Here is a 17,774-nt window from a genome sequence, read left to right as displayed (position 1 = left end):
CTTTATTGATATACTTCAATGAGACTGTAAACAACTTTGAAAGACCATTTCCTGAAAAGTGGTAAATAAGCCTTTCATGTGAATAAATAAGCATTTTTAATTCTTGCTTCAAGAACTGCCAGAGTATGGATTATCAGCTATTTGACAGATGCATTCCAATAAAGTAGCAATAAGAATTGTACCACTATCTTCAAGGACCAATATGTTAGCAAAATAATGGCTGCCTATACAGCCCCTGATATGTAGACACACACCACACATTTTAGATTTTGTACCTTTCCTTCTGTTCCTGCGTTTAACTTCTTTTGCCTCTTTAGCTTTTTCCTTTTTCTCTTCCTCAGACTCTCCATCAGTCGTGGTCAACTTATGTCTTAACAAGCGGTGTCTGTATCTGGGTTTCTTAGCCCCATCAGCATCTGAATCAGAGTCAGACTCATCTTCCTGTTCATTCTCTCCTGTCACAAAAAGGGGGGGGAACCAACATAAAGCTTCTCCCATACAATTTATTTTTCCAGCTCGTATCAGTATCAAAGGGAGGTAATGACAATACATACCATCTACATTATGAAGGATTTGAGTTTAGCAGTTATTATTTTATTATTATTTATTAAATCTATTCACTAAGAAGAACACATTTCAGTTCTTTTTAATATGTGAATGATATTGTGCAAATAATTAAGTATTCAAGTTATATTTAAGAGTGTCATAGGATTGAAGGCATTATATGAACGCTTCAGCACAACCTTACACCGTGAGCAGATGGCTATAATAGCTATCTGCTCACAACTAGCTGCCATATGAGTTCAATTAGAGCTTCTTCTGGTCTAAAATGAGGTGCTGGTACTCATATATTGATGAAAGTGCTGTGGGTACCAGCACAAAATGGCTGCCACATGTTCAGGAAAAAAGGGGGTGTCAGTACTTACCGTTAAGTACTGTGAGAAATACAGTTCTAAGTTCTATGTTTGGTAAATTTACATATTTTGTTTAAAAGGTGCTTTGCTGATTAGTCTCTTACTAAATATTTTGAAATGACAATGAATTTGAAAATAACAGTCCCTCTATATGGTAGAATGCCCACCCAGGTCACAAATCACATTTTAGTACTCTTATTGTACTACTATGTGGTGCTCACCATTGTCACCTCTTTTTTCATAATGCTTTCCTTTCCTCTTTTTCTCTTCATCAGATTCTTCATCAGAAGAAGTTTCATCCTCTGAGGAAAGATTGGCTTTGATTTCTTCTAAAAGCATTTTCTTGGCAATTCTTTGAAGTAAAACAAAAAAGGTGGATTCCATTGGTTCAGCAATAAAAATCAGTAAATGCCAAAGTAAATGCATAATAACCGAGCAAGATTAATGGTTGAAAACAAACCTGAACAGAGAATTTTAAGAACTGAGCAAGAGTAAAGCTGGAAATGGAAGAGTAATTTGGTGGATTAACCTGCTTGTGGAAGAAAAGGCTGATTTTTCCCCTAATAATGTCAAACAGCCTTGCAATTTCAGAAGTATTTATTTTGCTGACTTGGTACCATGACATGGTTACACTTTTATATGCTTCCTTTCAGTGTCACCCTCTCGTGAGTCATAATCACAGCTGCACAGCAATATCTAACTGAATATTAGATTCCCGCATCAATCTTGGTAGCCTCCAAAATATCACAAGAAATCCGTATCTCTGAAGGGCAGAAAACCACATCCCAAGAAAGCATTTTTTTATTATAGCACTGGCCTATCCAACAATCTCCTTACAGATTTAGCAGTTTATAAAAAAAGACTGTATTTCTATGGCCACCAAATGAAAAAGTGAGTCGCATGAGTTATAAAAAATAAAGTGCATTCAAACAGAATTTAGTTACTGAGTTCTTGATAAGGACTCAATTTGTGAATCACCTTTAAAAAATAACTATCCCACATCCCTTGACCAATCAAGTGAGCTTTATTCACTCATTTACTTATTCATTTATTCGTTTGTTTGTTTGTTTGCTTGCATACTTATGGAATGACTTTCATTTATTTATTTACTTATTTATTTATTATGTACTTATTTACTCACCTATTTATTCACTTATTTGCTATTAGCTTACTATTAAGCTAACATTTACTTCCTATTATTCATTTATTTATATATATAATTATTAACTTAGTTAACTTATTTACTTGCCTACTTGTTTGTTTGTTTGTTTGTTTGTTTGTTTGTTTGTTTGTTTGTTTACAAGAAGAGACAAACCATCTCCCTCACAGTAGGATGGCTTTGGTGGATGTAGGGCACAATTCTGAAAGCAACAGGTCTGAAGCCAGCCAAATTAGTCCACTAGATCCCAATTCTTTTCAGGCCACCACCCCCATGGTTCCATAAACTCGTTTCCAGTGCCCCCTACCCTATAAAAAGCAGAATTCAGAATAAGGGTCTTGAAAAACCCACTAAGGAAGATATTAACACAATAAAATTCAAAATGGTAAAAACTGCACATTTATTCAAAATACAATTAAAACTATTTAGTTTAATTAATTCAAGAATTTGATCCATTGATACCAGATATTGCATGAAAAATATTTTACGCACTATTATTTAAAAAATCGTAAGGTGAAGGAAATTTATAGCATAAAGTGTTTATATATAACTACTTACCAAACATGCACAAACCTTCACCTATCACAGATGTACTGTAACTAATTTATAAGAAAACCAAAAGCTATTACCAATGATTGGCTATCTTGTGACTCATGACAACTCAAAATCATAAATACAAACAAACATTACCAAAGGAAATAGCTTTGAAAGTGAAAAGAGCAGTAAAACTTTAAAAATAACACAAGGCTCTAGTGATCAACATAGTGCCCCCCTAGGAAATCGCATCACCCTCCTGGGGGCAGTACCATTCACTATGGGAACCACTGTTTTAGTCCCAACAGTTCCAATTATTTATTAATGGGACTTTAGTTCACTTCTTTCTCTTGCTTGAACTTTATTATATGTATTAGCACAGTTTGCATGTCATGGTAAATAATAATTATTGCTTTAACATAGACACAGAGAACCCACTTTGCAGAAGTAACAAATCCATTATTTCTGGTTTAAGTGTTGTATCCAAATTGGATATCATGGTTTGTTTGCTCAAACCATGACTGGTAAGCTAGGAAGAAAACTTGGTTTCACCTCATGACTTGCTGCTCTTGCCCATTCTAGGACAGGAGCCATCTGTGCATTCCTGGTAAATCATTAACTTTGTTTACCCTAACATGTGAACAAAGCAACTGTTTTAAATCATGGTTTTGGTCAACCACTGTACTGTAATAAAACAATCATTTGTAAAGTATTTGAGGGATGAATTCCTGCTTTCATACAGAATTTGATTAATGAACTGGCACTCCTTTGCAGTTTTATCAGAGTTTAGGGCCTCCCGTCTCCGCCCCCAATAAGCATAGCTGATTAGCACATTGATGCTTTATCATTGCATTTACAGCACTGAAGAGAGACTACCTTTTGCCCCATTTCAAATACTCTGCAGTCATTTGCAGTTATAACTACAATGCAAGATTAATACCACGCATGTGCCTGCTGCCTTTTCCATAGACATCAATGGCAGCTCCTAAGCTGACTCACTCACACAACCAACAAATCAATGCAATACTATTGATATTGTGGGAAGGAAAGTGTTATGCAATTTGCCAGCACATGCGCTTGCATCATGCAGGCTATTGCATCTGAAAGAAAATGATAAATCCTTAATGCATGCACAAGTCTTCTGAGATATGTTGGCAACTCCAACGAGACACAAATTCACAATTATTTATTTTACATGCTCCTAAATTGCTTGAAAGTAACTTATAAATAAGGTTCAACAGTGTGCAAACTATACACGTTTCGTTTATTAATGATGTTTCATGCTTTAACACAGCTTTAACCTAGCAGACCACAAAAATGACTAATATGTGGACACTTTTTTAATATGAAAGAAAATACCTCAATAAATTGTGCCCTACCATCTTAGTAGAAAAACTGGCAGTCTACATTTCTTAAATTAAATGCTTGGACAAGAAACATGTTTTACAAAAATTTATTGCATCCATCAAATACTTCAAAGTCATTGTGCATGAATACACTATGAATCTCTTAATGAACAAAAATAACTCCAAACATTTTAAAACAGTACTATTTCAAATTTCAGACAAACCAAGAAGAAACAAATACACACCACAATGAAATATGACACTCTGTGTTATATTATGACCCACTAAAATATTGCACTTTGGCAAAAGATTACTTCTACACTTTAGGAAGAAACATGTTAAAATAATAGTTTTGTCAGAAAAAGGAAGCTGTAGGTACAGCCTAAGCTGTAACATTACAACAAATATCTAGCATCCCTCTTTGGCCTGGTGGAAATGGGTCTTTTGACCAAAAAACAAACAACCATTAAATTGCAAACCTAAGTGCATTTATTTGAAAGTCTGGGATTGGTATATCAGGGAACAAGTCACCAAACCCTTAACAGTAATCACTATGGCTGAGATCCGAACAGCCCCATATGCTGGAAGAAAGCATTTTGGTGTGCAAATGGGATGGGGAAATACCCCAAGCTGCATCCCTTTATTCCACAGCAGTCACTGCTTGGGGATGAAGGGTTGGAAGGAAGACCAGAAGTGCTTATGTCTTATGGAAGTCCTTAGCAGCTCTTTGGATCTATCTAACATACATAGTCAGTGAATAGACTCATTAAATTGCATTTTCTTAATTCTGGTACAACATGATTTTCTTAATTCTGGTACAACATAAAGCATTGCAAAAAGATATAATACAAGTCAGCCAAAATTCACCTTGCATACTGGTGAAGACTATTTGATGAACACCAACTCTATCTAAGAGAGGTAGATTTATTCTTTCCTGGATTAAACAGTACAAGCAGGTCCACTATTGGAAAGCTCGTTATCCAAAATCTCAGTTATCTTAACATACCCAAACCTCACTACAAGAATGTCTAATTCAGGTATCTTAGCAGCCAGTTTTGCTGTTTGGCAGAAGCCATTTGGGGCAGAAACCATGGAGAAGTGCTTTTTCTTCTAGGAAAAAAAGTGCCTGTACTCTGCATGACGTTGTTACAGTAAGTGCCGCAATTTAAACCAGTATTTTTCTTCTAGAAAAAAGTGCTAGTGCTGCACATCCTTGAGTACCCCCAGAAAAAAGCACTGGAACGGAAAAAAGCATTGCTTCATCCATGGTTTCTGACCAAAATGTTTGCTGCCAAACAGCAAAACTGGCTGCTCAGATATCTGATTTAAGGATCTAGGGGGCTTAGATCCATAAATTAGATGCACCAAAAAAAAAAAAAAAAAAAGCTAACACTATTCTAGGCTGCATCAACAGAAGTATACTGTCGAAATCAAGGGAAGTAATAGTACCACTCTATTCTGCCTTGGTCAGACCACACCTGGAATACTGTGTCCAATTCTAGGCACCAAAATTTAAGAAAGATGTTGACAAGCTGGAACGTGTGTAGAGGAGGACAACCAAGATGATCAAGGGTCTGGAAACTAAACATTATGAGGAGAACTTGAAGGAGCAGGGTATGTTTAGCCTGGAAAGAGGAGACTGAGAGGAGATATGATAGCCATCTTCAAATATTTTAAGGAATAACACATGGAAGAGGGAGCGTGCTTGTTTTCTCCTGCTCTGGAGGGGAGGACTCGAACCAATAGCTTCAAGTTAGAAGAAATGAGATTTTGACTAAACATTCGAAAAGCTTTCCGACAGTAAGAGCTGTTCAGCAGTGGAACAGACTCCCACGAAAGGTGGTGGATTCTCCTTCCTTGGAGGTTTATAAGCGGAGGTTGGATGGTCATCTGTCATGGATGCTTTAGCTGAGATTCCTGCATCACAAGGGGTTGGACTAGAGGACACTTAGATACCTTCCAACTCAAATTCTATGATTCTATTAAAAAGATTGGACATATTAGGGAGCAGGAGTGATTGAACAAATCAAATTTTCTTTTGTTTGGCCTTTGTTAATTGTCTGCAGCAGTTTCAGGCAAAAAACATAGGTTAGAAATGTTTCCATAAGAAAAAATGGAAATCATCAGCTTGTTATGAAATGCTCACCTGACAAACAATTTGCTGGGAACGCATTTTGTTCCGATAGCGGGACCTGCTTGTATTCATTATCTCCCCCCCCCCCCTTTAAATAAAATTTCAGGAACTGATGTATTAGATATAATTATTCTTCACGATTTCAAGATACATCTGCTATGTATTAAGAAATAAAGTATAATACTCCATGCTATGTATTAAGAAATAAAGTATAATACTCCAAGCAAGCACCTAACAACTTTCTAACTAAAAATACCTACTAAAAATTTAAAATCTAGTAATTAAAAAGGGACTCAAGTTTGCATCTTTTTTAAAAGTCCCATTTTGTTCAAAAGTATGCTCATCGTTTTATATTGCCAATCTTTAAACAATTATTTTAAACATTCCTTTATACATTTGTTTTAATGCTGTGTGTGAAAAGCAAGTAACAGCTAGATTAGCAGCATTTTAATCTATAGCCAGGTGCATATAGCAGAACAAGTATTAATATTCACTTTAGGGAGAAGCGAAAAGCTCTCCTCTGTATGTAAAAGCCAGATAATTTGGTAACAAACAATTCTTAACCCCACAAAGCTGTTTGCACATATCATTATCAAAAACACCTCATTCCAAAACATAGTTATTGAGTTTTGTAGAAACAGTGCCCAGAAAAGAAACTTCCTGGTAACCAACATTAGAATTTAGACGCCTTGGTAGTAAGTACTCTTGGTATTCCAACAAATCTCCCAATAAAAAATTCACTTTACTCAACTGTTTCTACTTCTTCTCTTCCCCCCCACCCTCCAGTCTACTATTTGGCAATTTCTTCCATTGCAGAATTTAGGTATTAGGAAACCATATGGTAGGGCTAGGCGATATCTGGTTTTCAACACTGTGATCTATCATTAGCTAAACACGGCAATATACTGATATATCACAATGTCTGAAATAAGGATGGAGCTATGTAGAGACAATGGCTGGCTTCATGATTTTTCCCACATTGTGATTTTTCCAGCAGCTGCTCTTGTGATTCGCTTCCTCCTGCAGGAGACAGCAGAAAGCCAAGCCAGCAGAGTTAAGAGAGGCAGCAGGAATGAAGAGAAGCAGTGGCGGGTTTTACGGTTTTTCGCACATTGTGATTTTTGTATAGTGCACACGCATGCACACATCATGATTCACAATATATTGCCAGGTCAAAAATTATGAAACCATTATTACGATATGGACTTCAAACCTGTTTTGCACGATCTTTTGATATATCGCCCAGCCCTATCGTATGGCCTACGAAACTAAAAGCTTTTGACTACAGCAATACTTTAACATTGAACTTCAATATCATATATGCATATATGCACGTTTAATTTAACATGTGACTGAACACCCCCAAACAATGCCAATAAAACCTCAATGACAGGAATGGGTGTGTGTGTGTTTTTAAAAAACCCAGTCATTCATTATATTAATGCCACCAGATATTCACTTTTAAATTTAAAAGTGAATCTTTCTGGATACAACAGAACGGATTTCTTCAAAAGCATGGCTCTACTTTCTAATCAGGTTTTCTTAAGAATGAATGAGCAAACCAATTCAAAAATATTCAATACCCAAAACAAAGATTTGTGTCACAATACCAGCTAAACGGTATTTCTTATTCCTACAGGTAGCCATAATTATCAAATTGTTTTAAAGTTACACAAAATCTGCATTTTACATGGAAACTTAAAACAGACAGTGCTGCAATGCATTTATAACACACCCTATGCAAGGTGTGTGAATTATCACTATTTTCTTAGTTTCTTTTCATTTCTGGATTTGGGGGTTTGTTTTCTGGCCCCTCGTTCAAACTTGCGGGAAGCCTGTGAGCGAGTCTTTACAAGGCAGGCACTTCTGGTTTTTACAACCTGCTTGCTGTTCCGTTGCTCTTGTTTGCGCCCACGCCTAGGGTGTGTTATAATCTTTTTAAAGTCCTTACGGATGGAATCATACCTATTCTCAGGATCGTTGTCATCATCTTCCTCCTCTTCCATTGGTACAGTCTGCGATTTATTGTCTCCTTCGTCTCCTTGGGAAGGGGGAGGGGTAAAGGGAATATATTTGGCACAAGCAGAATAAACTTTTGTCACATCAAATGCTATATCATCAATCACCTGAATAGTGATCATCAACGTTTCTTACAATTACTAAATGCAACTCATCCTTTTCTAAGGACTGCTATATAAAATTAAGAACAGAATAATAAAAGTAATAATAAACAGAGGAAAAGAAAACTAATACCATTTTTGTAACATCCTTTGTAATGATCACTGCAGTTTACATGCACAAAAAAATAGCTGCCAATTGTAGATTAACCAGATTCACTGTGTGTAATATACTGGTACTCTACAGATTTGGGTCAATTCGCACTCATCCAGAAGAACCAGCCCCTCCAATTACAAAGCACAGCGGTGCAAGAAACAGGAAGAACATAAAGAGGGTCCACCATTCTCAGCTTAGCTCCCTGCAGACTTGGCGGTGGGAGGAAGGAAAAGAAACAGTTAGAAGGGTAGGCAAGACCTCCCACTCTCTTACTCTTATAGGTGTGTCTTCTCTTTCTGCCCACCTCATCCCAATGTTTTCATTCTGATCTCCCCATTCACAATCTTTTAAACTAAAATTCATATGCTCTAGGAATAGCAAATATTATTTAAACGTCTATGGTAACTCCAAGTGAATTCAGTGCCCCATGCCAATAGAAATTGAGCTATAACAAGCTACTGAGAAGCAAGGAGGAAGTATCAGCATAGTGCCACCCCTCTCTCGAAAGAAAATAACCAAATGAAGATGAAGCATGCTCAGTCATCACCATGCGCTACAGAATGCTGTCAGTTTGTAAGAGGAGGGTGAAAGGAAAGCAATTTGTCCTGCTTCTACTGCCTACAGCCCTGAGAGGAGCTGTAAGTCACCCATTTGAGAGGAAAGGGTGCTTGGCCAGAGCTGTGATTGGGAACACTTGTTATGGAGTGAAGCGATATTGCAACTTTCTATGCATGGCTATTCTGTGCCTAAGGTGGAATTAGTTAGTACTTCCCTCTTCCAAATTACCAAGAAACTGTCAACACACAATGCAAATAGCTGTTCCAATAATGACAAAATGAACTTTCAGTTTTAGAAAAGAGACGGTGCACCATCATCAGAAGCTGCACTGCAGTTAACTAGGACACATTTAAGTTTCCTACCTTCCATGTGTGTTGCACTGCTGTCCATTCCTCATTTACATATTTTCCTTCCTATAACAGCACTCTAATCCTAGGCCGCTCTGACCAGAATCCAATTGCTTTAAAAAACCCCAAAACTTCAAACATCAACATTTTGCAGTACCAGTATCTACTAGATTTCTTTTCACATGTTCTATCTAAAGCTATTATCCTTCAACATTTAAATCTAACAGTGCTCCTCTCTCAAGTATTTCAGTTACATAAGGAACTATTATCATCATCATCAACTGAATTTATGTACCGCCCTACCCGGGGGTCTCAGGGTGATTCACAGAATAAAATCAAGATATAAAATCACAAAATACCTAATAAATCCAGGAGTACCCCCAAGCTATGAACCTGCTCCTTCAGAGGAAGTGTAACCCCGTCAAGAGCAGGCAACCTCCCACCCATCCGGTCTATGGAACCACCCACTAACAGTGCCTCAGTCTTATCTGGATTGAGCTTCAGTCTGTTGGCTCTCATCCAGTACATTACCGAGGCAAGGCACTGGTCCAGCACTTCCACTGCCTCACCTGCAGATGTAAAGGGGAAATAGAGCTGAGTGTCATCAGCATACTGCCGACAACGTACTCCAAACCTCCAGATAACCCCAACCAGTGGTTTCATGTAGATGTTAAACAACATGGGGGATAGGACTGAGCCCTAAGGAACTCCACATTGAATGTTCCAAGGGGCTGGAAAGTAACACCCTCTGGGAGCGACTATTCAAGTAGGACTGGAACCACCGCAAAGCGATGTCACCCACCCCCTTGTTCAGAGAGTTGCTCCAGAAGGATACCATGGTTGATGGTATCGAAAGCTGCTGAGAAGTCAAGAACCATTAAAAGGGGCCTGTTTCCCTTGTCTCTCTCTAGACAGAGGTCATCATACAGGGCAACCAAGGCAGTTTCTTTGCCAAAACCAGGCCTAAACCCCAATTGAAATGGATCCAGAAAATCAGTTTCTTCCAAAAGCACCTGGATCTGCTCTGTGACTACTCGCTCCAGGACCTTGCCCAGGAAAGGGAGATTAGCAACTGGCCGGTAGTTAGTTAGGTTTTCCGAATCCAGGGAAGGTTTCTTAACGAGTGGTTTTGCCACTGCCTCCTCCAAACAGGCAGGGACCACCCCTTCTCGTAAAGAGGCACTGATCACCTCCCTGGCCCAGGCAGCTGTCCCCTCCCTGCTGAATTTTATCAGCCAAGAGGGGCAAGGGTCTACACCTGACTGATCCAAGCACCTTGTCCAATCCTCGAGCCTTACTGAGACTCATTCAACACAACAGGACTAGACCAGGCATAGGCAAACTTGGCCCTCCAAATGTTTTGGGACTACAACTCCCATCATCCCTGACCACTGGTCCTGTTAGCTAGGGATGATGGGAGTTGTAGTCCCCAAACATCTAGAGGGCCGAGCTTGCCTATGCCCCAAACATCTAGAGGGCCGAGCTTGCCTATGCTCGAAAAACCCCATGAGATCCATCTGCTACAACAACAGTCAAGGTCTTGGTGGATACAAGCAATTTTATCCTCAAAATGCTTTGCAAACAAATCACAGCAAGCTACAGTTGGTTCTATCACCTCCTTTGGGCCAGCCTGTAAAGGGCCCCGTACAACCCAGAAAAGCTCTGCCAGATGACATGATGAGGATGCAATGGAGGCAGCAAAGGATGCCTCCTTCGCTGTCTTCACTGCCACTAGGTAGGCTTGATAATGAGCCCTTACCAGTGTTCAGTTGCATTCATTCAGATCTTTCCTCCACTTGCATTCAAGCTGTCTCCCAGCTTTTTTCCTTGCTCTAAGCTCTGGTGTATACCAGGGGGCCAATCCCCCTAAAGACTGATCAAACTCTAAACAAACCACACTGGGCTATACCACATCTGCTTTCTAGCCCTGATAAATTCAATCACCCAGGAATCAATTACCCAGAAACTAGCAGGAATTTTTATAAATCTGAACAGCATCATATAAGTGCTCATCTTTCATACTATAGCAAAATTCAGCTTAACTGTGACTATCTTCTTGAGTATTTGAAAATTATAAACTGTGGACAACAGGATGGTATGAGAAAACTTTAGTTTACTCAGTTTTAGAGAGAATAAAGGGAGGAGGGATCCAAAGGGGATACTCATGGTATATCGAATCAATGAACTGGTGAACATTCATATCTCAGCTATCACAGTTCTTTATGCTCCTCTGTGAGACCTTCTGAGGTGACATTCAATATAGTAAATGCAACTGGACTCACAGCACAACTAGACACAAGCCTAGTCAGAAGTCAGTCCCATTTTCTTCCATGCAGTTTATTCCTAAATGTGTATAGGATTGAAACCTTGGTATTCACCTTATCCCAGAGACAGGAAACCTGTAGTTTCCAGTGTTGTTGTACTCTAGCTCCTATCTGCCCCATGTAGTATGGCCAATGGCCAGGAATGATGTGATCTGGAGATAACAATAAGGCAAGAGCCACAGGTTCCCCATCTGTAACCTACTTGGTCCTGGTTCCTACTGTATATACTTAAAACTGCTGGACTGAATTTCACAACTGAAGTTATAATGGAAGTGCATGTTGAATTATTATTGTTACACCATGAACCTAGGGATGCAATTCTAGGTGACTTTAGCAATAAGACAAATTCACAACTCCATAGGTCAAGTACTTCTTTACATTGCACATAATTAACCTTTGGAATTCACCTCCACAAGATGTCTGGATATCTCTACCTTAGAAGACCACAGGAGAGAATTAGACAAATTCATGGAGGAGAATGGATTTCAGTTTCTGGGGAACAGCAGGAGAGGGCTCTTACGCATGTCCTGTTTGTCAGCTCCCCAGGACTTGGGCACTATAGGAAACAGGACAGTGCTATAGAAATCAATTTGAGTGCTATAGAAATCATCAACATTTCAGCATTTTTTGAACATCATTTAAAAACTAAAATGGGGTTTTGATACATGATTAAGTATCAACTAAAAAATGGAAATTCACATCTTAAACTGCAAAACCCATACACACACCATACTAGTAAGGATTTCCAACTACATTCAAACTTTAAAGAACTTGTTTTGTTTTATCAGAGAAGTGCTAGAATTTCTAAATTATGCTAAAAGGATGCAAACACTTTTTTGTATTAATAAGAAAAAAAATAGATTTAAAACTTTTGCACACCTGAAGACTGACAAAATCCAATTGTTGCTGATGCCAATAAAGTTTCTGTCACGGGCTTAATTTTCTGTTCATCACTGCTTGCCTCGCCTGCTGAATTCAGGTCCTCGTTTTCAGCTTCATTGGATGATGATGGTGATGTGGTAGAGGAATTGAGGGTTTCATTCTTTGCCTTTTTAACATTAATATTCCCTCGCTCTTTACGATTACTCTTGGAATTTCCCTTAGTGACTGCCCCTCTTTTTTTTTTCTTTTTCTCCTCATACAAGTCTTCCTCAGAAGAGGAAAGCAAGTCACCTCTAACTTGTTTGGAATTTCTTCTTTTGGGGCTTACTTTAGTATTTTTTCTTTTTACATTTAAATTATCTTCTGAAGTATCATTTTTGGGAGACTTTGCAGTGTCTGAAGCATTACCCTGCAACTTCTTAGAAACCCTTTCTCTTGAGTTCTTTTTATTTTCAGCAGTACTTTGTTTCTTGCCTTTACTTCCAGAACAACAACTCTCTTTTTCAGGAGAAAACTTCTCCATTTCAGAAGAGGAATCACCTTGTCCCCTTGCAGGAATTTTTCTCCGATTTCCACTTTCCTTTCCTTCTGTGCCTTTTTTAGCTTTATTTCTAGCATCATCTGATGATTCACCAGCTTGTTCCGGCTTTAGTGACAGTCCTATATCATCAGAAGAAACATCACGTCCTTCCTTTGCCAGTGGTTCGCTTATCTTGCCTGAAATGCTACTCTCTTTTTCTGGAGACATATTCTGTTTACCTTTGGAGGCTCTCCCTTTGAAATCCCTTGTTCGTCTCCCCTTAAAACCTAGCTCTTTACAAGGTGCATCTTCCAAAGAATTGTCTAGCTTTTCTTTTCCTGGAGCAGAGACTTCAACATCATCAACTTCATTGCACACTTCACCCTTCTGCTTGGAATTTCTTTTTCCTTCTTTAATTGGTTCCTCTTCTGAAGAATCATTATCTTTCTTTGGTTCTTTTTTTGCAGCTTTTCTTGCAGACTCTGTTTTACTAAAATTCTCTCTCTCCAACTCAGAATCATTATTGGAAGAATCTGAACAGTTCTGGCGTTGTTTTTTCGCAGCTGCAACCAAATCCTGCTTTGCTTTTTCCTCTTTAGCATCGGAATCTGATCCAGAACTGGAACTTTTTCTTTTACGCTTTCCATTGTCCATCTTCACTGGCCGCCTCTTTAAAGCATTTAACACATCCTTGGGTGTTTCACTGTTGCTGTCAGTATCTGAAGTACTGTGGCTGCTTGTGGTTGCTGCTTGCAGGACTGCAGGCACCTCATCAGAATCAGAGCTTTGGTCCATTGTGTCTGGTTTGTTTGTCTCAGAAAATGTGTTAGACTGAGGACTGTGAACTGTAGTAACAGGAGAGTCTGGCTTATCTTTTTTCCTTTTAGATGGTGTGGATTTTCTCCTTTGTTTTTCACTGTATGCATCATTGCTGTCCTCTTCTGAATTACATAGTAAGGTGTTTATGTCTGTTGGGCGTCTCAGAGGTGTAGTTTTAACACGTGGAGACCTTCTGAGATCATGATCTTCTACCAAAGGAGTAATTTTACTTTCAGGTGGACATTCAGTGCCATGATTTTCTTTCCCGTCTTCGAGCTCATCTCCCTTTTCTGGCTTTCCATCTGGATCTTCAGCTTTTACAGAAGAACTAGAGAGGGAAACTGGAGTCAGTTTCACAACCAATGTTTTTGTTACTTTTGTTGTTGGTATCAATTTCATTCCTTTCCTGCTGTCTTTAGATCTTATATCTGCATTTACTGCCCCTTGCTCTGTTGCTCTACTTCCACTGCCCTGTTCTCCGGCAGCTTTTTGTGCTTCCATACAAGATTCAAAAATATCTTCAGGAACTGATGAGGGAATTGATACAATATCCATATCTGTTGCCTCAGCTCTATTGGGTTCATACTGAAGATCAATTTTCACAGCTTTTTTATCTTTGCAGTTGGGTTTTTTGCTTCCTGATTGATCAATTATTGGTACATTTGGATCTGTATGTTCACTGACTTCTAATCCAACTTTATGCTCTTTTATTTCTTTCCCTTCCGTTTTCTTCTCTTCACCGGTATCCAAATTAATTGCAGTTTCACTATCCTTGGTGTTTTTTTGCTTGGTTTTAAAATCTAGAGACCGAATCTCAAAATTCAGATCTTCGTCCAATGCCATATGAGCCTTTTTTATGTCACTCAACACAGATTTAAAAGCCTTCAGCTGACGTAATTGCATCGTCGGGTTTATTTCAGAATTTTCAATTGCCTGCTTCAAAAAGTTAACAAAACTAGCATTCATATTTGTTGTCGTTTCAACTAGTTTTTTAGTTTTTTTAAGCAGGACTTTTGGCACCATCAGTGCTTTGTAGGAATAGGTTAGAGCACCAGAATGTGGATGGTTTTGTTTCTTTTCTTCTCCATTACAACTTGAACTATTTTTCTTCGCAGAATATTTAAGCGTATTATCATATATTTTACCTTTGTCATTGTCAACTCTGATTCTCTTTCTATTTTGCTGTAATAATTGTTCTAAATTTTCAAACACACTATCACAGGCAGTAACCAAGTCCAGCAAAGGTTCTGGTTGGCAGATATAGCAATGCCATTGACTGTTTTCATCCAGTATGGTTGACAGTTCTTTTCGTCCTAAGTTTCGTAATACACATTTTTTGCAGAAGGCGTTATGGCAAAAGTCACAGCAAATTAAGTTTCCACCTTCAGCACACCATCTGAAATTAATAAAGTTTGAATATATATTTTTTTAAATATGTTGGCATAAATTAGGAAAACTCTGTTACATAAGTATCTAAAGGCAGTTATTGATCATCAAAAATATTTCTCAGAAATGCAAATAGCTATGCTGGTATCAGAAAGATACAAGTATCCAGAGAAAACAAGAGAAATTTAGTGCTATTTTCACAAATACTGCTTTCCGGCAGAGCTAGTAACACATTTGCCTCAACACACATAATGTCCTGCACCGCTAAATCCACATCCTCCCCCCCTCAATTTTATTGCACCTGTGTTGTACATGCACAGTGGCAAGACAGCATGCAAGTTAAATAAGAAAAATCATAGATCATAGAATCAGAGTTGGAAGGGACCACAAAGATCATCCAGTCCAACCCCCTGCAGTGCAGGAATCTTTCATCCAAAAGGGGCTCAAAGTACACAGGAGCATGGAGAAACTTGAATATAATTTTTTACTCCATACTAACTTTCCATTTCTTTCTGCACTTTAGAATTCAGCTATCCCCCACAGTCTAGGTGCCATCCAGTTGCCTTAGATTATAACTCCCATTCACCCAAGACAGCACAATCACTGGCTGGGGCTGATGGGAGTTCTAGTCCAAAACACACAGAGGGGAGGTTCTTGGTTGGGAAAAGCTGACTTAACCAATTGGCTGGAATATACTTGTACTAGCAAGAAAAAAATGATATACAAAATGTTATATCATAACCACAGAAATGTTTTAATCAACTTTATACAATGCTATATACGATGTTACTTTAACATAACATTCATAATTTAGGTCAGAAGCCAAAAGAGCACTTGAGACTTGGGCTTTTGACTTTTTTCTTTCAACAAAGAAACCCCAGTATAACTACTCTGATATTTCATTCAGTTTCAAAACAGCTTGCCATGAGTTATGAGGGCAAAGTGCTGTTGAAGAAACTAAAGTCCAGAAATCACTTGCAGTGCAAGTAACAAGCTGCATGGTTCTTTATATCCGGACTATAAATACTGACAAGCACTTCAAGAAATGTACTCGCTAATACTGATCAATGTAGGCTCAAATATGCCCCTGTTCACTCTATAAAATTTTAGGATATTGAGGAATTTTTATACACCTACCTACACTGTTCATCAATTCCATCTGCATCACGGCTGATGTCATCACTCATATAATATTTGAAGCAAGTCTATGAAGAAAATAAATTTCTTCTTTCAGAAACCTTAACAATTTTGCAGACTATGTAATAATATACACTAAACATTATTATTGCCTCATACTGCTGTTAAAGTGAATAAACTTTGCACAATAGAAAGAAACTTCTTCATACTCAAGGCACTGCCAGGCAAAACTTATTCTTGATGTGCAGATTAAGGATACTGGTCACTGTACTCCATGTAAACTTTACGGGGGGGGGGGTATTCTGTCATTCGCCTTTTTGAAGGACCAAGCCTGAATGTTCTGAAATATTGGCTGATTTTTTCCCCCTAGGGCTACATTTAATTGCTCTCCTTCTCCTCAACTGGATGGCTGGGTTTTACAAAGAGCTCCACCACTACAGGAAAGGAGCAATGTAAACATTAATACATGTCCTTTTTGTAGAGAGGTGCAAAATAGATTTACTTTCATCCTACTAAAACACCAAGGAATAACTTTCGAATGGCATCTGGGCAACTTACTGGCTGACATGAACAAAATAATAGAAACACTTGCTAAATTTCTCTTTCCTGCTGCAAAGTTCTATAAAGATATTAATTTTATTGCATCTTAGTTTGCTTTTATACTTAGTTTATATAACATGTATTTTATCTCTTTGTATGTTACAAATTGTATGATTTTAGTGTTTTCATTTGTCTGTAAACGTATTATAAAATTTGTTCCTGCTTGCCCATGGAGCGCCAAAGCATGGTTTATTGTTAAATGAATGCAAAAATAGCCTCTCTCCCCCCCCCCCTAATTAAGCCACCTCTCTAAAGTACTATAGAACATGGAAAAGTAGATAGCTAGCTTTTCTGCGGGGCTATCAAAATATCTCTAACACTTCATTTATACCCTGCCTTCTGATTTTAAAAATGTCTGAAGTGACTAAAAATGAAATCCACAATAGAACAATATGACAATGGATTGGAGAGTGGGACACAGAGACAGGACCTGCATATCACAAGTATCTGGTGGAAGCAAGAAATGATATATATATATATGCTTTCGTAGATTTTCACGGGTACAGGAATGCAGGTTTTGGTGTCCTCGGGTGTCTTCCCGTGTAAAAGTTGGGGTGTCTAGGCGACGTTTCGACGAGGTCTCACTCGTCATCTTCATCGTCATCTTCATGAAGATGACGAGTGAGACCTCGTCGAAACGTCGCCTAGACACCCCAACTTTTACACGGGAAGACACCCGAGGACACCAAAACCTGCATATATATATATATGTCCTATGCACAGAAATGCATTCCTTTTTTCTTTCACTAATGCATCCAGATTGTGTCCAGATGTCACGCTAAAACATAGTTTAGCATGACAAGAGTGAGCCATAGCAAGCCCCTGACATAACCGCAAGGG

General features: G+C 38.4%; 1 protein-coding gene across 8 annotated transcripts in view; it reads right to left on the bottom strand.

Annotated features, from left to right (window-relative positions):
• ATRX (ATRX chromatin remodeler) overlaps positions 1 to 17,774 on the bottom strand; it is an 89,154-nt gene that overhangs the window by 46,433 nt on the left and 24,947 nt on the right. For 6 of the 8 annotated variants that reach the window (XM_028714634.2, XM_028714632.2, XM_028714633.2 and 3 more), the window contains 5 exons: positions 16,335 to 16,402; positions 12,470 to 15,207; positions 8,053 to 8,128; positions 1,136 to 1,266; positions 276 to 455 (listed from right to left, as the gene is read on the bottom strand). In XM_028714634.2, the coding sequence (XP_028570467.2) occupies positions 276 to 455; positions 1,136 to 1,266; positions 8,053 to 8,128; positions 12,470 to 15,207; positions 16,335 to 16,402 (3,193 nt within the window). The remainder of the gene's footprint in view (positions 1 to 275; positions 456 to 1,135; positions 1,267 to 8,052; positions 8,129 to 12,469; positions 15,208 to 16,334; positions 16,403 to 17,774) is intronic. The other 2 variants (XM_028714638.2, XM_028714640.2) reach the window with 1 other exon arrangement.

The sequence above is a fragment of the Podarcis muralis genome, chromosome Z (genome assembly GCF_964188315.1).
Source record: "Podarcis muralis chromosome Z, rPodMur119.hap1.1, whole genome shotgun sequence".
Classification (NCBI taxonomy): Eukaryota; Metazoa; Chordata; class Lepidosauria; order Squamata; family Lacertidae; genus Podarcis; species Podarcis muralis.
Note: the sequence above shows the minus strand (reverse complement) of the source record. Positions and strands in the feature narration are given on the sequence as shown.